Here is a 27259-nt window from a genome sequence, read left to right on the forward strand (position 1 = left end):
CACAAGCCTCCTACTGTTTACACCGTCCAATCATGGACAAGGAAACGAAAGGCGTTGATCCGTATAAGCCAATCCAGATGCGCAGTTTTTTGCATCGCATGCACGCTATCCAATGACATCATTACACTATTCTCGAAGACACTCTGACGTCACGAGACCGCCGCCATCTTTGTATTGGGGAAACGAACGGATTTCTACGATCAAATGTATGCGTTGAGCTCCGTTTTTATTACATATTTTATCACATTCTTGTTCATTTCATAACATTTTCATATAATTTGTTTAGAAAATATTGGGGTCAACATGGCATTTCACTATTTCGAAAGCCTTTCTGGTGATTCTAAAAGTGCATGTTTCCCCCAAGCCATAGACACAAACTTAGAAGCGTTATTTCTTTTTCGTAGCCGCAGTTTGCGGAGACGCTCTCTGATTGGCCACTGACGTTTCTGGTCATGTGACATGTGCGCACAATCGTGTGACGCCTGTTTCTTTCACCGGTTAAGCTTTATTTAACAGATTGCAGAATGGGTACAATACAGTACGGCTCAATACATACAATTGTTAAGGGGATGCAGACCTGAGAAAGACGTTAGTCTTGTTTCCATCAGGGTCCCCCAGCTTAGGCACTATCAGGTTAGAGTTAGAGTTTGTCTTAGAGCATGGCGATAGAACGCCAGCCCTGATTCCAAACTCTAACCTTAACCAACTTCGAAAGAGTCGCCTAAGCTTAACCAGTGATAAACTAGGCGTCAGGTAGTTTGCATGCTGTTCGAGGCGGAAATGGGCAAAGACACAGCTCGTCACGCGATTGGGCGCACATGTCACATGACCAGAAACGTCAGTGGCCAATCAGAGAGCGTATCCGTAAACTGCGGCTACGAAAGAAAATAACGCCACTTAGACAGAAAGTTAAACAGACAGGAAGTTGACTTCGAGAATTTAACGTATATAATCCACTCGAACTGTACATAAACTAAATTAAAATCGCATTTGCACTGTAATAGTATTATTGCGAAAAGGAAACCTACCCCCATTGAACTATAAAAGACCCCCTTCTCGATGTCAACGTCTCACTCAGGCATGTTTTTCGACCACCCCGGAAGTGGTCCTGACTCACATGGGTGCGCGGTCAAACTGCGCAGCAGACGCAGCACGTTTTGAAGAACGCAACGCAGCCCGCAGATTACATTCGTATTCAAACCACGTAGTAGGAAAAAAGTCTCCTCCACATAACGTTTAGCCGGGTTTCCAGCAGAGTTGCTTGCTTTCCCAACATCATGGGGAAAAGAAGCAGACAAAACAGACAGCAGAGAAACCAACAGCAACCCACCGGGAGAGACAACCGAGACGACAGGGACAATGCTGTGAGTTTCGCTGTTATTGCTGCATCTCCCCTTGTTGCTAATGCTAACGTTACACCGTCATCAGTATAACTTAGTGTATCTTACCTTGCATCCCCCTGCACATACAGGCACGATGACCTGTCAACAATGACTTCAATCAGTCAATGCTTCAATCAGCTGAACTGAAAACTAGCTCTTAACCGTTCACATAAGTTATTTCTGACTGTTCAGTCAGTACCGGTATTTATGAACACGTACCACTCTCCTAAAGCTAGATACCACCAGAGAGAGTGAACCCTCCCAATTGCCCAGGTCACTGATGTGATGTCTAACACATGCTCCATATACCATGAAAGGTCTCCTGTCCTGACACTTATGAGGCCATACAATTTTGTGTGAGCTCTTACACCAAAATTTGGTATTCATTCTGGAATTCCAAAGAGAGCTCACACACTCATAAAAAGGCACAACAACCCCATTTGTGGTCTATGTGGAATAGCCCCAGATTTGACATCACTGGGAGGAGGGTTCTCTCTTTTGATGTCCAGCTTTAGGAGAGAGAGCGGCACGTGTTCACAAATTCAGACTGTCCTGGGGCACAGGACGGTTAACTTATGTGGACGGTTAAGAACTAAGCTTTCAGTTCAGCTGCTTGGAGCTGCAGCCAAATGTCATTCGGTCGGGGTCATCTTCCCAAGTAAAGGTAGTCGTAATGATGACTGTGTCCGCTTAACAAATCCATTCCCTTTTTAATAGGCAACCCCATATAAAGGTGAAATAGATACTCATAATATCACACATCTGGAGAACAAATTTACAACATTTCTCAATTGTATGTTGCACTCTGCCTCTGGAGTTTCTCCCCAGACTGCATTGAAGTTATTCGATTGCAGACATCTTGGACGCAAACAATGGGTGATTGTAATAAAAATAGCAGGCGATGGTCATCGCCGAACGACAGAGATGCAGCTTCGTGCTATATTGTATGGCTGTATTGTAAGTGTGCCATGAGAATACTAATATGCATATGGTTAGAGAGACTAACCATATACAGGAGTGGTCTACAGGCTGATACGATTTCCTGTCGGCCAAAACGATAATGAAGTGGGTCCTTGTGTTCCAGGGCTGGGGAGCAGGCTACGCGGACATCATCAAGGAGAACAAGCTGTTTGAGGAGTACTACCAGGGGCTCGGCCTGATCCCAGAGGGGGAGTTTGAACAGTTCATGAATGCCATGAGGGAACCGCTGCCAGCAACCATCCGCATCACTGGGTACAAGAGGTGAGGAAGAAGGGGTGGATCCAGAAGCAGGGAGTCATGTTGTCCCAGATCCAGTACTCAGAATTACTTGAGTATGAGTAGTAATAAAAATAATAATAAACTTTTATTTGATACCGAGGTAGGTAGAGCAGTTGTCTGGTAATCCGGAGGCTCCCTGTTTGATTCCCGCTCCTCCCGGGCAGCGTGTCGAAGTGTCCTTGAGCAAGACACTTAACCCCTAATTGCTCCTGATGAGCAGGTTGGCACCTTGTATGGTTGCCTCTGCCGTCGGTGTGAGTGAATGGGTCAAATATGAGGAACAAATTGTAAAGCGCTTTGGATAAAAGCACTATATAAATTAAGCTATTTACCATTTGTATAGCACCTTTCATGCAGAAATTGCAGCCCAAAGTGCTTCACAGCAGTGATCTAGACATAGGCATACAATTAGCATAAAATTGGCATAACTCTGATAAAATAAAAGCAATGCATACAGTGCAGACATACAATTATTATAAAATGGACAGAATAAAAGTAGTGCAATAAAATGGGTATAATTTACATAAATTAGTGCGGTGCAATAAATAACTCTTGTATGCAGTACAACAATCAGTCTTGATGCAATGAGTGCAAGCAGCAGAGTGTATTAAAAGGCTAAGGTGAAGGAGGTACATTTTTAGCTTACCTCCCTAATGTTTATAGGTGTCCTTACTTAGTAGTGTTGGAGTACTTGTTTAGGGAAATCTATTTTTAGAACACATCTTAAAGCGCATAGCAGCAGCAATAACAAGATATTGCACTGAGACATACATACACACATGGATGTACCAATTTTATTATGTCTCGCTCTGCAGACATAACGATGCACAGCAATATACCCAATGCTTAGTGCGTACAGTCAGTCAACGCAGCCACGCAAAGCAGATTGTTGAGATATATAAATTCCTTCTCCATTGGAGACAGTTAACGTGTCAAGAATGCAGCAAATCAAGTCACTTTTGCTTTGATTTCTGTCGTGTTAGACGTGCTTCTTGGTATCTGATTTTAGTATTGGGGAAATGCTCCAATAACGATATTCTACTTTAGCCTGGTATTGGACCGATATCTGCATCGGTGCATTCCTAATCACCATCAAACCTTTATTAGTTAAAGATTTGTGGACCGTTGAGTTTGCCCTCATTTACAATGATGACACGAGTAAACACAGTTAACATAAACCAAGTAGTAACAAGATAAAACCAAAACTAAATACAAGATGAGAACAAAGATAAATTGAAATTATGGCTACAACTAACGATTATTTTGTTGTTGATGAATCCTTCGATTATTTTATCGATTCATCTAAACTATTAATTTACCAGAAAAAACAATTGATTAACATGTTTTTCAAGTGCTATACTACTATCCTTAGGTCACACAGGTAGTTGCCTCTTGACACCACCTACTGAATACCCAGAGTAGGAGATGAGTCATGAACCGGACCGATGTAAAAATTGGCTGGGGGGGGGGCATTATAAATGAAAATATCATATCATGAAGTGCCTTTATGTCTGTAAATGCTGTGTAGTGTGGATGCCTACTCTACATGATTAGGGCGAGTGACCTACATGCCAAATGATGCCATTACTGCTTGTTTTCTATTGACTCATTATAGCCACTTTATTATCTTGAAATAATACCACACCCACCAGTTACTATCACATTGTTTATCATTACATACATTTTATCTATGCCTGTTGCTAAATGCTGAAAAACGACGTTGACTCATCGTTGCAGCCCTAATTGAAATAATGAATAAAAGGGTTATACTGCACTACAAGAGTGGGTATGTGAGTGCCAGTCGATCATAACAGGAGGATGAAGTCTCCCATCTATGACATTGATTAAACGTCTGGCAGTAGGCTGTAATAGAAAAGACGCAGTATGATCTTTGGACAGTGATCAAAGCCAGCGGCTCCACCCGCTTCTTTTTGTACTGTATTCCCAAAGGTATAGGCTGCCTAATAAGGTACCCTGCCAATTAGGCTCATTCCCAACACATGTCCCCTCTTTCTTTTGCTATGAATCTAAGCCACAGTCACCATCACGTCATCAATCGCTATAGTCCTATATTATGCCTTTTTTCATTTGTACCTACCTGATCTAAATTCGGTATTAATAATATAATGTATTTTTTTTAAGTTCACCAATATTAAAACTTCTCTTTCTAAATTAGCTTTTGACTCTCTCTCACCCTTCATGAAATCATGTTTGAACAGTGGGACTGTTGTGCGTATCTCGATACCACGGGTCTGCAGGCACCTACCAACAAATCCAAAATAAGATCAAATTGGTGGAAAACTGCTAAAACCGTTAGCATGAGGCCCAATGTTTTGATACATATTTGCATAGATGTTCTGTATTCATTGGAATGACTGTTGCTTTTCTTCCCGTCACTGTGTCCCAGCCACGCCAAAGAGATCCTGCACTGGCTGAAGGACAAATACTTCAAGGAGATTCAGGAAGTGGAGATTGACGGTCAGAAGTTTGAGGCTCCGCAAGCTCTGAGCTGGTAATATTTCAGGTGGTTTAACCACGTGAATCTGTTAACACGAGCACATCGATCCAGAGTCATGCATTTGGGAGAGTTGGCGAACCTGTATCCTATTATAAAAACACCCTGTGGCATGGAATAATAAGAGAGTAGGAGTTACACAGTTAGAAAGATGTTGTAGCAGCCAAAGGTGAAAGACTGTAAAGAGAAGGATTTATTTCTTATTACTTATTATTGCTTATTTATTTCAGGCATTATTTCCAATTGATTAAACAAATATTTTAATTGCCATGAATTCCTATGGATGGTCCAGCATTGACATGTTCTATATTTCCTCTCACCTAAGTATAATCTGTATCTGCATGGACCATGCACCGACTCAGAGCAGTCTCCCAGTATGCTTGGTGCTCATCGTGTCTGTCTGTGTGTCCAGGTATCCTGATGAGCTGGCCTGGCACACCAACATGAGCAGGAAGATCCTGAGGAAGTCGCCGTTGCTGGAGAAGTTCCACCAGTTCCTGGTCAGCGAGACCGAGTCGGTGAGTCACCAGAGAGCTAACGGGTCGGAGGGCTAACGGGTCGGAGGGCTAACGGGTCAGAGGGCTAACTGACCAGAGAGCTAACGGGTCAGAGGGCTAATGGACCAGAGAGCTAACGCGTCAGAAAGCTAACGGACCAGACAGCTAATGGACCAGAGAGCTAACAGGTCAGAGGCCTTGAGTCCTTAACCTGGTTGTACTCTCATAGCCAATGCCGGTTGTGTTTAAAATAAATAGATGTTGAATTTGAGGTGTTTGTTCTCTGACAGAGTAACATCAGTAGATAACATCAGTACATGTTGAATTTGAGCGAGGTGTGTTTGTTCTGCGACAGGGTAACATCAGTACATGTTGAATTTGAGGTGTGTTTGTTCTGTGACAGGTTAACATCAGTAGATAACATCAGTACATGTTGAATTTGAGGTGTGTTTGTTCTGTGACAGGTTAACATCAGTAGATAACATCAGTACATGTTGAATTTGAGGTGTGTTTGTTCTGTGACAGGGTAACATCAGTAGATAACATCAGTACATGTTGAATTTGAGGTGTGTTTGTTCCGTCACAGGGTAACATCAGTACAAGTTGAATTTGAGGTGTGTTTGTTCCGTCACAGGGTAACATCAGTACATGTTGAATTTGAGGTGTGATTGTTCTGTGACAGGGTAACATCAGTAGATAACATGTTGAATTTGAGGTGTGTTTGTTCCGTCACAGGGTAACATCAGCAGACAGGAAGCCGTCAGCATGATCCCTCCTCTGCTGCTAAAGATTGAGCCTCATCACAAGGTAAATTAAATGCTTTTCGTCAGTTGAGGCTAAAGGCGTGCTTCCCGTTAGTAGTAGTATGTGTAATGTAGTGTTGACATACTTGTTGTTCTGTGTAGATTCTGGACATGTGTGCCGCTCCAGGATCTAAGACCGCCCAGCTGATTGAGATGCTCCACTCTGATATGGACGTGTCATTCCCTGGTAACTCATACACAGCCACTCACACACTTATATATTAAAACAACATTTAAATGGTTCTGTATCTACTAGCATATCAATTAATCACAGATCTATGATGATCAACATTAATAATAGTTGGTTATGGTGAGCCAGTACTGATATTGGGTCCAGTACAAAATTGAAGGCAAATTTGTCAAGACTTGGTGTATTTTTATAGCCCAAGCTCACATAGCGTGTCTCAATGAGCTTCACAAGCCCACATTTTTAACTGTCCTCTGGTATGAGAAAATTCCAGTGTTTTGGTGTGTTTGTCCCATTAATCATAGCCTGGATCCAGCCTGCTGAATCTCTCACTTCTACCCTTTTTTTCAAAGTTCTTATAATAAATGTGATTCAATTCAGGCGAATTGAAGAATCACAATTGAATTTGGAAACTGCCAGAAGTGCCCAATTTGGGGGGCTGGATCCAGGCTACATTAATTACACAGACCCACCTGTTCTTTCACCTCCCTAGAATATAAATTCTTCAAGTTTTTATTTTACAGAGTTCTTAACTCAGTCATTTCGGAGAGAAAAAAGCAATGGTTGTGATTGGAGGATCAAGAAAAAGGGGCGGGCCTGAGATAGGTTAATTTAGATTAGATAGTTTGTCTAGTATAATGGCAACTACTAGCAAGATTCTCACCCCTGCTCTGGTGGAGAACCACAGCTTGAAACGGTTTGTTATTGACAGTTGGTGGTACCATAAAACGTGACGTAGCGTAACTAAAGCATGTTGGTTATGTTTTTGTCAAGGGGCAGATGTTTAGCTCCAAACAGAAATGTTGAATCTGCAACACTAAAGTTTTTTTGTGAAAACAAAAACAAATCGACACTCCATAGTTTACTAAACTACATTTCACATCTCTGGTAGTAGGTTTTGGATATCTTAAATTTTTTTTAAATTAACTGAAGCATCAACATGATAATTAATTCCACAATAGAACCATAGAAGCTCGCAGGGGATTGGGTAAAACGGAGAAGCCACTCTGGAAATCGATGCAACGCCACTGCCCACTGGTGTGTCTTCCTTTTGAACACCGACCCTCTCCCTCTCTCCCGCGTCGCTCCTCTGTTCTCCAGAGGGCTTCGTCATCGCCAACGACGTGGACAACAAGCGCTGCTACCTGCTGGTGCACCAGGCCAAGCGGCTCAACAGTCCCTGCATCATGGTGGTCAACCACGACGCCTCCTGCATCCCCCGGCTGCAGATCGAGGTGGACGGCAAGAGGGACGTCCTCTTCTACGACCGCATCCTCTGCGATGTGCCCTGCAGGTGACGGAGAAAGTTTTAGTTTTTCTTGTCATTTTTGTTTTTGATGGAGGAATCGCTGAGAGACTGCTCTGTACTCCAGCAAGGCTGGGCCGGGTGGGGTGGGTGAAATGGCAAGGGAGAAAAGGGTGATGAAAGAGAGAGTAAATGTATTTCATCCGTTCAGGGAGAGCGGGTTGATGAGCAGCTAGTGCCGTGTGTGTGTGTGCATGCGTGGTGGGAAACCATGGGACGATAGACAGATGGCGATGAGAGATATGGTTTTACCGCGTCTCTCGTGTGAATAGCCGGGACTCTCTGCAGGCCAATACATGATTAATGTGGAAACAGAGCGGTGCGATAAGAAAAGAGACGGGCATGCCGTGCACACAGAGCCACGGCCACTCCCGCATCCTCCAGGTCCCCTTAACCGAATCGCAGGGAGTGATTCCGCAGCCGCACCGGTATTGCTTGCTTCGCCGGTGCTGACTGAGTTTGGCTCGCTGCAACACCGAAGCCTGGAACCCCCTTGCCAAAGACAACAGGGGTGGAGAGAGAGAGGGAAGGGATTGATGAAAAGAAAGAGCCAGGGAGGACGGATGTGAGCGGTTGGCTCAAACGCAGCATTTTGAGACCGTTTGTGCTTTGCACACGTCTCTCACACTGTGAGAACTGCCAGGATCTCTGGTGGCTCATCGCTCGAGGCCAGTGGTTTTCAAAGTACGGGCCAGGACCCGCTGGTGGTACCAGCAGGAGGCCAGATGGGTCTCAGGATGGGGGGACGCTGACGGAACGCATGAGCCGCCTAACAATAGCTTAACATCCTTGTCCAAGAGAAGGACAGGTTGTGAACAGAATACTAGGGATGTGCTGATGGCACCTTTTCACTGCCGTTTTGGAGTACTAAACCTTTGGTACGGGCTAGTACCGAACCAATCCAAAGCGTACTGACCAGTACCGAACCAATCCACCACTTACTGACCAGTACTGAACCAATCCAACACTTACTGACCAGTACCGAACCAATCCAACACTTACTGCATTACAGAACCAATCCAACACTTACTGACCACTACCGAACCAATCCAACACTTACTGCATTACAGAACCGATCCAACACTTACTGAACAGTACCGAACCAATCAAACACTTACTGAACAGTATAGAACCAATCCAACACTTTGACTGAAGAATAAAGAACCAATCCAGCACTTTTACTGAACAGTATAGCCTCGAGTTATCATTTCAGATATAATAAATGTTTCATACTTCGGTGTGTCAAAAAAAAGTGCTTGCGTGTGTGTGTATCGTTGCTTTGATTCCCAGCATGTTACACTCTGTTCTTTTGTATCAGATTTTAGCATAGAAGGAAATCCTCCCGACACCCTATTTTAGCCTGCTGTTGGCAGAACCCAGATGGGGCTACATCATTCCCACTAACATCCAGTCCTTTTGAGCTAAAATGAACCCCAGACACACAGAATGATTTGCTGGTTGGCAGGTTCCCAGCAGAACAACGCCCCCTGTCCCCCACTCTCCGTCCAGGTGTTTGACTGTCTCTCTGCTCTGTGTCCCTCTGCAGCGGAGACGGCACCTTGAGGAAGAACATCGATGTGTGGAAGAAGTGGACCACGAGCAACAGCCTGCACCTGCACGGGTGAGCGGAGCCAGAGTGGAACGTATACAAGTGCGCACTAGGGCTGAGCTCGAATGTTCGGACCTTCGTTCGTTACGTTGGCATTCGAATTCTAAATCAACATTCGAATTCGTAACACTTTAATCGCCGAAGACGCTGTGCAGCGTCTTTCCCCGCCATGCTCATTCTGCCGAAGACGCTGGACAGCGTCTTTGATATCAATATTTCAAAAATCTGTGATCGAAATCATATTTCTCCCCCGGAGACATGAGATGTACTGTTGAGCCCCTCTCAACTCTACAACGGTTCAAGAGCGCCATCTGGTGGCCGATCGGCGGATCGCCCAGGGCAGAAACAGGAAGTGGAAGCTGGTGCTCATTTCAATTCGGTCCGATCACTCGCTGATCCGTTACCAATAACTCGATAAACAACATGATTTGGACGTATATACTATTATACAACCTGGAAATGGATCGGATATTTCGACATCCCATAATAGAAAAATTTCTGTTCCACGCTCATGTCCCAACGCTACGAGGAAGCTACGGTGAGTTTCAGCGTTATTTGTTAACGTCTTCGATACTAACTGCTCTAATGATCATATCACCCACACTAGATGAATGATATAACGTTGCCCACGGAATTATAAACGACCCCCCCCCCATCCGGTCAACATCAGATCATACGTAGTAACTCCTAGAAGCACGTACAGTTGACATTTTTTATCTCGCACAGATTCCTACCAAACTGTATTTGATCATCAATATAATGCATTTATGGCTATAAATCAAGTTCTGGAGAAGGCTGCAGAAAACGATAAAAACATACTTATACTTTAGACCGTATTTTAGTATGAATATGTGAATGAAAAAGTATAACGTTGCTACACCCTGAACAATAGATATAGGACGTTGAATGGGCCATAGTAATGTAAATTTAGCAATAAAATTAAAAAAGTTATAGCCCTGCAAAGAAGGGGAACTTCTCCATGTTAAATAGGGCTGGCGAGGGATGGTAAATTATTAATTTAACCCCGGCGATCAAAGTGTTAATAAAAAAATATATATATATTATTTTTAATGTCTATTCATTCTGTTTAAACCAATGGGGTTTTTCTTCACAGTTGCAGATAAAGATTAGGCTACACCAGGGGTAGGCAACCCTAGGCACGCGTGCCTGCATAGGCACGCAGGGGCATTTTCATAGGCACAGGGGGCAGCATTAAAAAAAAATATTATAATCTTTTTTTTTCTTTTTTTTTGCTTTGAAATATAGTGAAATATTTCTTGTTGAAATCCTCCCACAGGTTCTTTTTACTACCACATATTTAATTGAGACCCTTTATTTGTTTATTTCAATTTAGCTGGAAATACATTGCTACATCATTCAACATTTAGGGATGGGTACCGAATTCGGTACTTTTGAGGTACCGAACCGAAACACGTCGGTACTACAGAGTATCGAATCAAGTGAGAAACCAATTTTTTTTTTTTTTTTTTATACTTTACTTTTTTTTTTTTTTTTTTTTTACTTTTTTTTTTCACGTCAACGTTCACATGCACAATATATGCTTACCTAGGATTTGACTTGATTCAACAACAAAGCAGTCGGAGCAATGACAAGCCGAAAACTGTCGAAATTGTAGTTATTTGAAGTTTGGATTTTTTTTCATGACTGAGGTAGGTAAATTAAATTTCTTGAGACTAAAGTACCGAAAAAAGGTACCGTTGGGTACCGGTATCGATTCACAGGTACCGGTATCGGTTCAAATGTGAAAGGTACCCATCCCTAGTAACATTTGCAGAGCCTTATAACAAAAACATTATTACGGTCACCATTGTGACCAGTGGGATTAATCAACAGATTTTATTATTTATTTGTCTTTCATTGAACATTGCACATGTTAAAAGCCATTTTTTTTACTCAAAATGTGAGTATTACCAAGTCAACTTGTGTTCTTAAAACAATGACAATAAACATAGTTTTATTAGGTTGAAATAATGTGGTTGTGTACTTATTTTTCTGTTAACTTATTATGGATTGAAAACTGAACCTTAATGCACAGTAACTGAACTCAATATTTTTAAGTTCAAACTTATTTACACGATATACCTCACATTCACCCTCCTTTCACATCCTGGTGTTCTCCATTAGGCCTGTAGGTGGAGCTATGACAGCACACGTACAGTACACACACCGATGGTGTGTGATGCGTCCAAAAATGAATGGGCAAATGTGAGTGAAATGGTCGCACTGTATGCAGCTGTTTGTCTGCATTGCATTCCCCCCCCCCCCAACTCCGATTTAGGGTTGATACAACCATCATAATAATATTGTTAATAATAACAATAATAATGTAAAAATTATCATTAAAAAGACCTGATTATGAGGGGGGAAAAATGTACGACGCATGGAATATTGTTGAGGCACACTAGTTACAACTATATTTCAAACAGGCACTCCATGTCAAAAAGGTTGCTGACCCCTGGGCTACACTAATATTATAGTATTAAAACTGATGAGTTATATTCATTAAAGAAAGTTGATTTAATAAAAAATAAAAAAGACTAATTTAATCAGATTAATGACTTTATTGAGGATTTAGTTTGAGGATATTTATATAAAAAAAACGTTTTTAAATGTATTTTTTGAATGTTCTTTTTTATTATTAAAAACGAAGGTTCAAACGTCCGTTCGAAAAACCCTGATGAAGTTTAAAGCCCCAAAACGCTTCGGGGACAGCCCTAGTGTGCGCACACACACACGCATACATGGGTGTTCCGGAGGAGGTGGTCCTTCACACCCTCCTTGTGATGGACTAAATTGTCCGCACGGCAGGGGTGCAGATGCTCTCCCTCGCCGCATACAAATGAAGAAGGCGACCGGGGGGAGCGCTCGCACATGTGTGACGAGCGTGCGTTTTGTCCTTCCTCAGGCTACAGCTGCGTATCGCGGTGCGCGGGGTGGAGCAGCTGGCGGTGGGCGGGAGGATGGTGTACTCAACCTGTTCACTCAACCCTATAGAGGACGAGGCCGTCATCGCGGCACTGCTGGAGAAGAGCGAAGGTACAGGTTTTAATACTTTATTTTAATCCTCAGGTGAAATGGAAGAAGTCGTCTTTATTTGTCATCAGATTAACACACGCATGCGATGGGCGACCCACACGCACACACATGCACTGAGTCGCTGACGAAATGTTTTCTGCACCTTCCCATCCCGTCGTCCTCCCCCACCCCCCCCCCAAGGGCAGACGCGGGCTGCAGCGTGCGCCACGCCCCCGGGGACCAATTCAAGTGCTCCTGTCCGTCTTCGTCAGGGACGCGACAGTGTTGGCGATCTGTTGTGCATGTTTTTCCATTGGGTTTATCTTATCGGGAGGGGAAACCTTTGCGAGCACGGGGAGAACATGCAAACTCCACACACAGAAAGGCCCGGGAGATACCCCACATGGGTAACTGGCAACCTGGTCCCCAAGTGGGAATCGAACCCAGGACCTTCTAGCTGTGAGGCGACAGTGTTAACCACTACACCTCCGTGCCCTTTTTGTACATAAAAAAAAAAAGAAGATTGAAACGTCCTAGAGGTCCAACCTAAGGATACATACAACATTGTTGTCCTGACTACTTGTGACAGCAGGAACCAAGCAGAAACTCGTCAAAATATCAAAACCATTAGGGCATGCGTCCATCTAGCGCACATTTCCAGCTGAAAAACGCTGGCAGTGCGCTGGTAGTGCTGGGATGACGCGCTTGCGGCGAGACCCCACCTTTTGTAGCAAGATGACAGAGAAGAAATCTAGCGACAGCCATCTTTTTATCGTATTTTACTGCCGCGGTTTTGCACATATAGCATATTTTAATACACTTTATTGTATATTAATTATATATATAGTTATTGCCTGACACCACAGTTCGCCCTTTGCTTTTTATTAGTGTATTCGTGTAGTTATTAGTGTATTTGTGCTTTGTCGCGAATCGCAATGACCACCAACCAGCAGACGCTTGCCCTCATACTGCTCCTGGCCCGTCTCTTGTGGGCAGGCAGGCAACGCCGGTGTCAGGTTACGAATGTGTCACGAGCGCCACGGCTGTGATTGGTTGTCTGAAAAGACGCTCAGCGCATCGCTCTGAAAAGTTCAGAAGTGTTCAACTTTAACCGCTGGGTGCTGCCGCACAAAAAAGCTGAAAAAGCACTGAAAAAAAGAAGCCGACTGCAGTGCATTTCTTATAGGCGGCAGCATGCGGCCGCATACGCTCCCTCCCCATTGGGATCAATTGACAAAAGACGCTTGCGCCCAGAAATATGCGGCAGGTGGACGCGGGCCCTTAGTCTATGAACGTAGCCAAAACCGCTTATGGGTGATCAGGCCTGTTCGGTGATCAACCTTTCACTAGGATAAGTACCTGTCTCTGACCCTCTCCGACCCTCCTGTTGACAAAAGTGATAACACTTCCTTGCATGTATTCTGAATGGACATTTCTGTTTTTGAGGCAGTAAATCTAAACATTAGGGCTGCAACTAACGATTATTTTGGTAGTCGACTAATCTAACGATTATTTCTGTCACACCCTCCATCTCTGCTTCCTGTGGGCGCGGCTCCTTTTCCGGGCTCTTAGCAGACTTCTTAGCTTAACATAACAGACCGACAGTAAGTTTGGGGGAACTAATGGGATAACTGGAGTTGCAACAAAAGCGCAACTAGGGCTAAAAACACAATGAAATAATAATAATAAATAATATATCCTTCTTAGCAGACTTCTTAGCTTAACATCCCAGGGAACTAATGGGATAACTGGGGATGTTGTTTGCGCCTGACAAGAGTCTCAAAGTCTGGGGTGATGGTAGACAAAGCCACTCTGAGGTCATGCTCAATGTCCAATCTGTTCCTCTACTTTGTCTTCAGCTCGACCAGAGCTGAGAAGCCACTTTCACAAAGATAGGTAGTGCAAAAAAAATTATATATAAATAAAAAAAAAACACACATCGACGCAAAAATTCGGCGTCGCCGAGTTTTTATGATCAACGTCGTCGACTAATCGTTGCAGCCCTACTAAACATCCACTTCCTCTTTTTTCCCCGTCAAGTTTGTAACATGACCTTCCCTGTCTGTTGCCAGGAGCGTTGGAACTGGCCGACGCCGGTGCTGACCTCCCAGGGCTCAAGTGGATGCCTGGAGTCTCCTCCTGGAAGGTACCGGAACCCTGCCTTTGAACATGCCGACATTATGGGAAATGCACTTACCATCTTCTCCAGAGTCGGACAAGAACATGGATACCAATATCCTCTCTGTGCGAGTTATCCAGCTGCTAGCTAGCTTAACATAAATGAATGGAAGCGGATACGGACCACTAGCTTAAAGCTCAGGGAGAGGTGTCCGTAGGTGGTCCGTGTCCGCTTGCATAAGCTAGCTTGCAGCCGGATAACTTTCTACTGAGAGGAACTTCCCACAGAGAGGGGATTGGTATCTATCTTCTTGTTTGACTCTGTAGAAGACGGTAAGCTCATTTCCCTTAATCTTGGCATGTTCCTTAACAGCTGTTATACACACACACAGCCCTACTGTTTCAACGTTTTGGAGCCAACCAGACTCCATCTCTGTGTCATAGCTGATGACCAAGGAGGGCCAGTGGTACCCGGACTGGTCCGACGTGCCGTCCAGTCGCCACACACAGATCCGCCCCACCATGTTCCCGCCAAAGGACCCAGAGAAACTGGCTGCCATGCATCTGGAGAGATGGTACGTGCACACGCACGCACGCAGCCACGCACATGTAATCTCCTGCATTTGGACCGATGCCCAGCAATCCGTTGATTACCATTTCTCTTTGTGTGATTTCCTCTGTGCACCTGTGCCCACACACAAAGTAATCTGTTTGAATGTAAATACCCCCTGGGCTCACAATTCTAAACACCTGCGCTAGTATGAGAGCCCTTGTATGCAACCGTGACGTCATGGAACACAGCGTTCCAGTGTTGGCCCACAGTCGGCCAGCAGAGGGAGCTGTTGTCTGGGTTTTGAAGCCAATCATGACCAAATGCTTTTCACCATAGGGGCACCAGAAAACCAAACCCATATTTGATTTATAAGTGTGTGTGTGTGTGTGTGTGTGTGTGTGTGTGTGTGTGGTTAGTATGAGGATTCTGCCCCATCACCAGAACACAGGAGGTTTCTTTGTAGCTGTACTGGTGAAGAAAGCCTCTATGCCTTGGAACAAAAGATGCCCCAAGGTAACACACACGGACACACACACACGCATATGCATACAAGCGGACATATACACACAGACACACACGTATGCATACAAGCGGACATATACACACACGCATGCATACAAGCGGACATGCACACACACACACACATGCATACAAGCGGACATATGCATACAAGCTTACATACACACAGACATATGCATACAAGCTGACACACACAGACACACGTCACATGTCCACACACTTGTGGTATCTGTTGATTAGATTCCTGGCTGAAGAGGCAAATCAAGCAGCATCTTCTCGGTCCATCACCTGTTCATCGTTACTGACCACAGCTGGGCCCCTCTCAATCTTATACTCTTATCTCCTCTCATCCCTCACTTTCTTCAACCTTCCCCTCTCTACCTTTCCCCTCCCTCTCTCCACCCTTCTCCTCTTCCCCTCTCCACCCCTCCCCTCCCACCACTCTTCCCTCCAGTTGAGGAAGGACCTCTCCTCTAGCTCGGCAGCCCAGACGGTTGACTCTCCAGCGGCCCAGACGGTTGACTCTCCAGCAGGCACGACTCCCACAGACGCCCCCCTCCCTGCGACCACTCCAGAGGAGGGTGAAAAGGAGGAGGAGGAGGAGCAGGAGGCGGCCATGGGGAGCCGGCCACAGGAGACCGCCACTAAGCAAGGCGGAGTGTGTGGGTGAGTGAGTGGAGTGTCAGTGTTTTTCTGGGGTAAATTGAAGAGTGCGTGTGTGTGTCATTATGACTGACACATAGCAGCAGAGGAGTGCAGTGTTTTAAAGATCTAAATACACGCCTGTCACAACCACCATCTTAAATGTAGTCGTGTGTGAAATTATGTCTTGGCGTGTGTATGTGTTGCTGATCCTCCTCTCTCTCTCTCTGTGTTCCAGGCCTCCACCCAATAAGAGGAAGAAGATGTTTGGTTTCAAGGAAGACCCCTTCGTGTTCCTCACTGAGGATGACCCAGTCTTCCCTGCCATACAGTACGTGTTACCCCCTTCGTGTTCCTCACTGTGGACCCACCCGTCTTTCCTTCCGTACAGTACCAGCGTTCCCACTCGTCCTGGAAAACCTTGCAATTCAGAGACTAGATTTCCAGTCATGTAAAAATTTGCTAAAACGACCAAATATGCTGGCGAGAGAACCTGGATATCCTGGAAAAATCCTAACTGTAATGACTACAAAACGTACATTTTGTGACTGGTGTAGCAGTCACCTGTAATGAACGTAAGGCACTGGGATTAAATGTGTCAATACTAGGTCTATCTGTAAACGATATGACCAGTTGTGAGCAAGTGCTGTCCTGGATGCGTGTACCACTTCCGCAACGTATTTGATTTCCGGGGTTGGCCTGATTGGCCGCGACGGCCACGTGACGCGCGTGGCACGCCCCCCGCGGCAGCCGCAGCGGCAAGCGCGCTGCCGTTGGCGAAAGCAGGATGAGAGAGCGTAGATTTCGCTGTGTATCATTTATCATTTAACGACTTTGCTAGACAAATGAATGACTAATTCGGTCTGAAATAGCGTAACTAATAACGTTAGTAAGCACTGCTTATATGCTTATTATGTCTGCGGGGTACAGTAAACGTTTCTCCCGGTACATTCTGAAGAGCACACCGCTGTATGTTGGAGAACCAGCGGTCTTCCGCTCCTCCTCACTCGAGTGAGAGCAAAGCCGTGCGAGGGGGGCGGCACCTCGGCACAGCTCAGCCCTGTGTGAGACGCGAGCAGGAAGGAGGAGATGGGAGTCCTTCCAATCGGAATATGTTGTTTCTTTACACATATGTTGGATTATGAATATGTCTTTATAGCTATGCTGCCAGGCTGGAATATGCTGTTTCTTTACACATATGTTGGATTATGAATATGTCTTTATAGCTATGCTGCCAGGGGGCGGCTACGTGGCGTAGTGGGCAAGGCGCTCACCACGAATGCGGAGAGACGCTGGGCTCGCCTGTTCGAGCCCAGCGCTCCACATTGCTTTCAGTTTAGCTGGTCGTTCATACTAATACACATTGGCCGTATTAGGGGGTGGGAAACTGATGGGTGGGGATCGGGCGTTGTGGACAGCGACTCCTACAGGTCGGTTGGTGCGCCTGCGCAGTAGAATCAGGAAGTGTCGGGGTCAGCGTGAGCCTCCCACGCGTTACTCCTCGCCACTGAGAGATCGAGCTGCGCAGGTGAAAAGATGCGACTGCTGTTACCTCAAGTACCGGAGGGGACTTGTGCTATGTATGACTTAGTCCACATTGCAGCCGGCTTGTGGGAGGCAAGAAACAGCGTTCGTGACAGGGGAGGGTTGAATTGGATGATACGAAATTGGGATGGGAGAAAATATAGAAAATGGGAGAAAAAGTGGATAAAAAAAAATAGCTATGCTGCCAGGCTGGTCCGCGACCCTCCGTGCTGCGATCACCAGCGGGGAGAATATGCTCACGCGAGCGGCATCGCTGAGCTCTGGTGACGGTCTTATTGGGGCTTATGCCGAGAAGCAGTAACACAACATTGCAACTGTTGTGTTACTGCTTTCTGACAGAATTAGTCATTAATTTGTAGCTATAAAGACATATTCATAATCCAACATATGTGTAAAGAAACAACATATTCCGATTGGAAGGACTCCCATCTCCTCCTTCCTGCTCGCGTCTCACACAGGGCTGAGCTGTGCCGAGGTGCCGCCCCCCTCGCACGGCTTTGCTCTCACTCGAGTGAGGAGGAGCGGAAGACCGCTGGTTCTCCAACATACAGCGGTGTGCTCTTCAGAATGTACCGGGAGAAACGTTTACTGTACCCCGCAGACATAATAAGCATATAAGCAGTGCTTACTAACGTTATTAGTTACGCTATTTCAGACCGAATTAGTCATTCATTTGTCTAGCACAGTCTCTAACAGTGTAACAGTAAGAAGCATTTTGGATAAAAGTATTCTGTACTTCTGTATGACAACAATGTATGCCTTTCAAATGTTAAATGATTAAATGATACACAGGAATCTACGCTCTCTCATCCTGCTTTCGCCAACGGCAGCGCGCTTGCCGCTGCGGCTGCCGTGGGGGCGTGCCACGCGCGTCACGTGGCCGTCGCGGCCAATCAGGCCAACCCCCGGAAATCAAATACGTTGCGGAAGTGGTACACGTGTCCTGGATTGTCACGAAAAACCCCTGGAAATGTCCTAGAATTTTCTTTCTCAAAAAGAGTGGGGACCCTCCCGGAGTACACGTTAACGTTTAATTAGGTAGTTTAAAAACACTACAGAGTGCACACTTGTACCGCCAGCGCCATGCAGGAGGGGGGTTGAATAGAATTACAGGATGAACCATGGTACGTAACATTCAGGGACTGAAACGCAGTCGGAGAGCCAGTGTTTCCACTGTGGTCCTCACGCTGTGGTGTTTGGTGTTGAGAGAAAATGGCTCATTTCCAGTTTGTTTGTGTTTTCCAGAAGCTTCTATGACCTGGCTCCAGGCTTCCCCAAGTCGTGTGTCCTGACGAGGACCCACGAGGGCAAGAAGAGACACCTGTACATGGTCTCTAAAGAGCTGCGCAACGTGATGCTCAACAACAGCGAGCGCATGAAGGTGCGTGTGTGTGTTTTCCTATCCTTGTGGGAACCGAATGTCCCCACAAGGAAGTAAAACACAAGTTTTTGTTGTCCTCGTGTGGTTACTCAACGGGCTATTTTAGGGTACCTTGCAAAAGGTTGTCAAAGGTCAAGCTCACCGTGACCTCACATCCGTCCCATTCTCTTGTGAACACGTTATCTCAGGAACACCTTGAGGGATTTATAAAAAATAAGAAAAGAAAAGTGGCACAAACATCAACATTGACTCAAGGATTAACTGATTTAGATTAAGGTGGTCAAAGGTCAAGGTTACTGTGACCTCACGGCCATTCCGTTCTCTCGTAAACACGGTATCTCAGGAGCGCCTTGAGGGAATTTCTTCAGATTTGGCACAAACGTTCACTTGGACTCGAGGATGAACCGATCAGATGTTGGTGGTCAGAGGTCAAGGTCACCGTAACCTCACAAAAAAAACTTTTCTGGCCATAACTCAAGAATCCATACGCTAATTATGACAACGTTTCACACAAATGTCCAATAGGATAAAAAGATGAAGCGATGACATTTTATATCCAAGCAGTCAAAGGTCAACTTCACTGTGACATCATAACGCTCTGATAAAAACACTTTTCTGGACATTATTCAGAGCCATAACTTGGGAACAGAATGTGACCATATTTCACATTTATTGCCCAAGCATCTGAACACACGCAAGGAATTTCTTCTTTCTCTCAATGTAATGATGTAAATCAATATGGAATTCACTTTGTGGTCCTGAGAGGCAAGGATTATGAATTGATAAAAAAAAAATTAATATCAGAAATATAAAGGAGTCAATTCTATATGTTCAGTACGATCGTTTATTACAGCATGGATCAATCTAGTTAGTAGCTTACAGTGTAAGAGAGAGGAGAAGCGGGAAAGGAGAAGAGAAGGGGAGAGAGGAGGGGGTTAGATGAGAGGAGCAGCAGCTAGGCCAGAGGAGAGTGGGGAAAAGGGGGGGGGGGGGGGGGCATAGCATGTATGAGATCCACTTCCTAACACTCAATGAACATACAAACGAATAGACATACAGCAGTACAAGGGGAAAGACGAGGGAGAGAGAAGTCTTTATTTGTCATGCAGCAAACACACACACGTGTAAGATGGGCAACACACAGGAACGCAACACATGCTTTGGTTTGCCGATGAAATTCCTCTCTGCGCTTGACCCAGCCGTCGTCGTCGTCCCTGTCCCTCCCCAAGGGCTGGCGAGGGTGTTGGATGTTTTCCCATTGGGTTTGTCTCTTTTTCTGGAGGGGAGAACATGCAAACTCTACACATAAAGCCCTGTTGATGCCCCACCTGGGTACCTGGCAACCTGGTCCCCAAGCGGGAATCGAACCAAGGACCTTCTTGCTGACTGTTGCTGACCACTACACCACCGCCTTTGATGATGAATAACAAGCTAGACAACAACATAATGAATACTTTTCCAAATACACTTGACTAGGGACGTTTGCGTCCCACTGTAGCTGAGAAAACCCATCTTGTGATGAACGGATGAAGAGCCGGGGTTGAAACGGAGGAGAGGTGATTTGAAGGCGGGTGTTGAATGAGCTTCAGAACGGCAGCGGTTCACTGCAGTAGGAAGTGGTTCTACATACTGGTCCTCCTCTCCACCACTGCCTCTACACTGTCCAGTTCCCACCTGCTCACCGAGCTGGCCTTCTTTAGCGGCTTGTCGACACTGCTGTAACCGCCAAGCCTTGATGCCACCACCCCAGTACATCACTGCCAAAACGGAGCACTGGCCACTGGTTGGTGGAGGCATACTAGATTTTTGCGTGTCAGAATTCAAACAAAATTTTTATTAAAATAAGTTGCCTACTGCTGGTTTGAGGTTAGATCAGTGTTGGGGCTAGACATGGATCAGCTATGGTTAAGGTTAGGGAGTGTAGGTTATTGATAAGGTTAGGGAGTGTAGGTTATTGATAAGGTCAGGGAGTGTAGGTTATTGATAAGGTCAGGCAGTGTAGGTTATTTATAAGGTTAGGGAGTGTATGTTATTGATAAGGTTAGGGATTGTAGGTTATTGATAAGGTTAGGGAGTGTAGGTTATGGATGAGGTTATGGATAAGGTTAGGGAGGCTAGGTTATGGATATGGCTGTACCGAATGCTTCGAAGCTTTGATCATAATGTTGACATTCGAATTCTAAATCAACATTCGAATTTAGAATCTTTAATAATTTTTTTTTCTTTCAGTCTATTCAATCTGTTTAAACCAATGGGGGGTTTCTTCACAGTTGCAGTTAAAGATTAGGCTACACTAATATTATACTATAAGACATTACCATCACTTTCATACCAACCGTGCCCTTATTGGATTATTTATGTTGACGAAACTGATAAAGAAAGTTTATTTAATAAAAGAAAAATACTCATTTAATCAGATTAATCACTTTATTCAAATTGAGGATTTAGTTTAATAAAAGAGAGATTTATGATTTTTTTTTTTTTTTATGTTTTTTTTTTTTTTAATAGACATTCGAAGCTTTGTTCGAATACTTCAATAGAAGCTTTGAATGTTAAAAAATGACATTCGGTACAGCCCTAGTTATGGATAAGGTTAGGGAGTGTAGGTTATTGATAAGGTTAGGGATGAGGTTTGGGGTTAAAGGAACATGTCAACATTTTGGGAAATGCACTTCTCGAGAGTCTGACAAGAAGGTAAGATACCAATTTCCTCTCTGTGCGTTCAGTAGAAAGCTATCCGGCAGAGGCTAGCTGGTCCGTATCCGCTTCCATTCATTTGTGCTAAGTTAGGCTAGCTTGCTGCCGGATAGCTTTCTACTGAACGCACAGAGAGGAAATCGGTATCTTATCTTCTTGTCTTCTTGGAGAAGATGGTAAGTGCATTCCCCATAACGTCGGAGTGTTCCTTTTAAGGTTGGTGCATGAAGGTAAGTCCCCACAAGGCATGATAATGTGTACCAGCCCATCAGGGTGAGACCGACAGATGGGACCCCCCTCCTCTCCCCAAATCCCACTGGTACCCTCTTTTAGCACCAGCTCAGGTGGTTTGTTTACCGTAGTGTATCCAAGCTGACTGATGGAAGCAGCCATCTCTTTCTGTGTGTGTGTGTGTGTGTGTGTGTGTCCCTCTTAACTGTCTGTGACATTGCTTTCATGGTTAGATCAGTCTCCAGCAGAACAACAGACGGTCTCTCTCTCTCACACACTCTCACTCACAGCCGACTGAATGTCCATGCTCCGTGGTGAGCACGACGATGCATGTTTTCCCAAACACACAAACTACGCTGACATTCAGCACAGTGTTACTCGACCCTTTCCTTCTGGGCGAAAGGATTACGAGGTTCAAGTAGCACTTTTGGTTTCAGACCTAGATAGAATTTTCAACACGATGTGGCAGAATGGTGTTGATGGCAGCAGGGTTTTCACAGACTATCTCATTTATGACCGTACACTGGAGTTATCAACGCATCAAATTTCACGTTTGCAGTTTTAACAATTTACAGCCTTTTGTGTTGTTTTTTCTCATACCGATGTTTGTTTGTAATATGAAAGTTTCTTGTACATATTTATGTTTATTCTATGAAGCCACACGCCAACCTGTGTTATATTGTGTCTAATCTCAGGTCATCAACACCGGCGTGAAGGTGTTGTCTCGTAACAGTGATGGTGAACAGTTTGGATGTGCCTTCAGACTGGCTCAGGAGGTAACACACACACACGCACATCCCCCAATATACACTGTTGTAGTGTGTTTTGTAGTGTCTGACTGATTTACAGCGTAACGGTGTGCATTTAATGACCATTTGAAAGAAGTGGGGGTCACTGATCCCCTGCGCCCCCCTGCCTATATATTGATATGTCCACCTTAAAGAGTCTCTTCACCAAAAAACAATGCTGATTTATTACTCCAGTGATAAAATAAGTGAATCCTTGTTTATGGTAATTAACTTAGATGGAAAATATAGCAGTAGGGATTGCAAATATTTCAACTCTATTATTTCATTGAGCTCTAATTAACACAGCGTAGGGAATCTGTGTCCTCCGATGACATATTAAAACGTATTAACTCTAAATAACTCAAAACTAAATGAATGTGTGCAAACCTGTTTTGGAATATGTGTGAGATTATGTGCAAAATAAATCACCATAGTTATTTTTTAGATGAAGTCCCCCTTTTAACCTATGTCGTACACAAAAGCGCAACAAAGGACAACGTCTAACCTAGACTCATCAAAAAAGCCATATACTCAATACATACTTAGTACATACATAGTCAATGTGGTTTATTTGGCCAACTAGGACCAGACCTGTCTAGTTTTATTCCTCCTAGGTTACTGATCTCTCCTCGCCGTCTCCTCTCTCCTCTTCATTCCTTCTCTCTCTCTCTCTCTCTCTCTCTCTCTCGTCTCTCCAGGGTATCTATACTCTAAATCCATATATCCGCTCCAGGACGATCGCGGTGAGCGTGGAGGACATCAAAGTCCTACTGACTCAGGAGAACCCTTTCCTCAGCAAGCTGCAGGAAGACGCTCACGCTCAGGCCAAGAAGATTTGTACGACTCCTATCGATTATTCCCTCAAGCGCTCTCTTTATGTCGGGCCAAAGGGAATTGGGGATCGGCCTTGATCAGTGTCGTATCGGATCAGAATATGCTTGGTTATTTTAGTGCTAACTCATTCAGCGGGGTGCTTTTGCGCCGTTGGTTTATCCATAACGATAATAAATACTCTTTATTTCTGCTACTTAAAGGAACACGCCAACTTTTTGGGAAATTAGCTTATTCGCCATCTACCCTGGAGTTAGACAAGCAGATACATACCCTTTTCTTATCTGTGCATGCGTTAGGCTTAGGGAACAGCCGCACTGTTAGCCTATCTTAGCGTCAAGTGTGCCAGTGTAGCCTAGTTCCCAACAGTCACAAAATACAACAGTCCAAAAACATCCTGTAAACATGTTTATGTATTTACTACATGGAGAAAAAATATATATATAATGTATTGACATTTTCGTTTTCCAAACTGATGTATACTCGGATTTTTTTGCAGAACCACTGCTGCCTGGGTGAAGTGATTGCATCACCTCAAAAGCCCTGTTTTTTGAAAAACTGGGCTTTTGAGGTGATTCAATCACACTGCACAGAGAAGAAAAGGGTATGTATCTGCTTGTCTAACTCCAGGGTAGATGGCAAATAAGCTAATTTCCCAAAAAGTTGGCGTGTTCCTTTAGTTTAAGTGATGCAAAGAATTTGAGAACATCCTGCGCTCACTCTCGCTGTGACTCGGCTACGAGTAGAGATGCACCGATCCGACTCCTTCAGTCCCCTGGTATCTGATTTTGGCACTGGGGAAATTCTCTGATACCGACATTCTATTTGAGCCTGGTACCAGTATCTGTGCGTCCCTAGATGTGAGCACTTGTCTTTAAATGTTTTAATTGTAACATGATCGTTGCATCTCCACACAGGCATGGGGAGCATCGTGTTGAGATACAAGCCCAACCCAAGGTGAGTCACGGCGCTCTGTGGCAACGCGGCTGTGATGACCTTGTGACGCGGCTCGCTCACCATTAGGGCTGTCGCATAATTTTTGAACTTCGAATTTACATAAAAACGAATTTGAATAAATTCTTTAAATAATTATTTTTTAAATTTTTTATATTATTATAAAGGTCATATAGGCGAGACTGCTGAAAAGAATGATACCAAACATACCATGGTAAAAAAAAATAGCAAAAACTTATTTTTTTTTACACAAATTCGAATTTTGTTAAAGTGACAGCCCTAGTCCCTACTCACCACCCCTCCCCTCAACTCACTCAAGACACTTTAAAACACTGTGACCTAACACTACACCACATGTTATCTATTTATTACAAAAATATTTGCACTACATCCATACCTCATTTTTGCATTTAAAAGGTTAGCATTTTGTGCCTTATTGTTTGCATTTTGTGCTTGAGTTTGTATAGTGTTTTGTATAGTGTTTGTTTGGACTTCATTATTTTTTTACAGTATGAAGCACATTCTCATGGGGCTCATACAGAACCGAGCATTTCACTGTAATGTACATGTACGGTACTTTATACGTGACGAATACAAACAAACTTTCTCTCCGTCTCGCCTGCCAGTGCGCCCGATGAGCCTCAGTGCCCCATCGAGCTGTGCGGCTGGAGGGGGAAGACGTCCATCCGCGCCTTCGTGCCACGCAACGAGCGCTTCCACTACCTGCGCATGCTGGGGGTGGAGGTCTTCAGGGAGAAACAGGGCACGGGCCAGGGCCGACAGAGGGGAGGCGAGAAGGAGGGAGAGGGCGAGAAGGAGGGAGAGTGCGAGAAGGAGGGAGAGTGCGAGGAGGAGGAGAAGGATGGACAGGCGGAGGGAGCGACGGAACGGGGAGAAGACGCGGAGAACGGGAAGCAAGACTGTTCCGCAAAGGCCAACGGTGGGAACCAAGAGACGAGCACCTGAGAACACGGGGAGGCATGAGCCGTGTGGACCGGGCCTAGGTGTGACCAGGTGTGTCGGGGGGAGAGGGAGGGAGAGAGAGCAGGGCGGTGCCCACTGCCATAGTGGACGGAAACACCCCTCCCCAGAGACGCTACATGGACTCTCCCAATGCCGTTAATGATTTTGACGGGCTCTCAGCCCAGAGTCGACGCTTTAGTTTAAGTCCTGTGCCGTTAATGATTTCGACGGGGCGGCCCACGAGTCGACACTTTAGTTAAGTGGCTTTGTTTTATTTTATAACACTGTTTTGTTACTATTTTAACCCGACTTATTCCACTGTCAAAAAGTGGCCAAACAGTTTTCTCGTATTGTGCACGGTTGGGAGAGTTTTATATCTGCTGCCATCTCATTTTTCTATCACTGTAATTAAGAGCGAAATTTGAGTTGATTAAAAATGTCAAAAGATGTCTGACTGCCTTGACTATCAAGTTATTTCACCAACCCCGTAGGTGGCTGCCTCGGCACTGTCGCTACATCGCATGTCAACCGTTATACAGGAGGTATCTCTTCTCCTGTTTATTACCCGGACCTGCTGCCATGGCAACGGCAGCCATGACAACCGGCCCCCTCACCTCTCTGGCTCCGTGCAGATGGAGAGGACCGAGAGACCATATTAAAAGGATCCTCTCTGCTTCCCCCCTCGCACTCACTCACTCCCTTCCTCCTCTACCTTCATTTGCCCTCCAACCTGTTTTGACCTTTGACCCCTTAATGTACTAGCGACGTTGATGAGCAGGAAAGCAGCTGTCACGTTGGTTCTTCTAATCGATGGGAAGGACATGTGACGGCCCCTGTTTGAAGAGGCAGACAGGAAGTAACGTTGGTTGGCATGAGGTCGAGCAACATGGCGCCGCTGGCCTCGTCTGCTTCAGAGAGATGCGTGGAGTTTGCACTTGCGGAACAGCTGCATCTGAGATCAGATTATCTACAACGTCCGTAGGGGAAATTGACCGTTCTGAATTATATACCAGCACCTAGAGCAGGGGTGTCTAACTCGATTACCATGGGGGACGAAATAATGAATACAGATTTTCGGACACATAATACCTGCCAAAAAAAGGGGCTTAATTGGTCATTTTGTTTACCTATTCAATTTGTGCATATCAGCTCAATAATGTTGCTGCAAATGCACTTCTGTCCATTCTCTGGTGCCTCAATGAATACAAGGAAGGTTATATGTTTAAAAGGTGGGTAAGGAGGTGTTATTTATGGATGTTGGCTTATTATGGATACATTTATTTTACAGATTAAAATTCCATATACCGGTATTGGGATTCAATTAACTATTCGCCCACGTGAGTTTGTAAGATTATCAATTTTAGGCTGAACAGACACCTCTGCTCTTTCACTGGTCTCACACACAACCCAATTATTTCCATGGCTTTGATTTCAGAGCAGGT

General features: G+C 44.8%; 1 protein-coding gene across 1 annotated transcript; it reads left to right on the top strand.

The window, feature by feature from the left end:
- The first annotated feature begins 1141 nt into the window (after nucleotides 1-1141).
- nsun2 (NOP2/Sun RNA methyltransferase 2) lies at nucleotides 1142-26268 on the top strand. Its single transcript, XM_084312800.1, has 19 exons — nucleotides 1142-1364; nucleotides 2467-2624; nucleotides 5050-5154; nucleotides 5570-5675; nucleotides 6390-6461; nucleotides 6560-6644; nucleotides 7746-7938; nucleotides 9497-9571; nucleotides 12486-12616; nucleotides 14668-14741; nucleotides 15158-15288; nucleotides 15683-15779; nucleotides 16240-16451; nucleotides 16666-16758; nucleotides 19218-19353; nucleotides 22977-23057; nucleotides 23768-23906; nucleotides 24818-24857; nucleotides 25481-26268. Exons 1-19 carry the CDS (start codon nucleotides 1278-1280, stop codon nucleotides 25818-25820), a joined length of 2355 nt encoding a protein of 784 aa, XP_084168926.1. The 5' UTR covers nucleotides 1142-1277; the 3' UTR covers nucleotides 25821-26268.
- The last annotated feature ends 991 nt before the right edge of the window (nucleotides 26269-27259 follow it).

Source organism: Notolepis coatsorum (genome assembly GCF_963971535.1).
Source record: "Notolepis coatsorum genome assembly, chromosome: 4".
NCBI classification, from domain to species: Eukaryota; Metazoa; Chordata; class Actinopteri; order Aulopiformes; family Paralepididae; genus Notolepis; species Notolepis coatsorum.

Coding starts and splice junctions, on each gene's coding strand:
- nsun2 (XM_084312800.1), top strand. CDS start 1,278: ATGGGGAAAAGAAGCAGACAAAACAGACAGCAGAGAAACCAACAGCAA. Junction 6,462..6,559: donor AGATTGAGCCTCATCACAAG/GTAAATTAAATG, acceptor TGTTCTGTGTAG/ATTCTGGACATGTGTGCCGC. Junction 23,907..24,817: donor CGCTCAGGCCAAGAAGATTT/GTACGACTCCTA, acceptor ATCTCCACACAG/GCATGGGGAGCATCGTGTTG.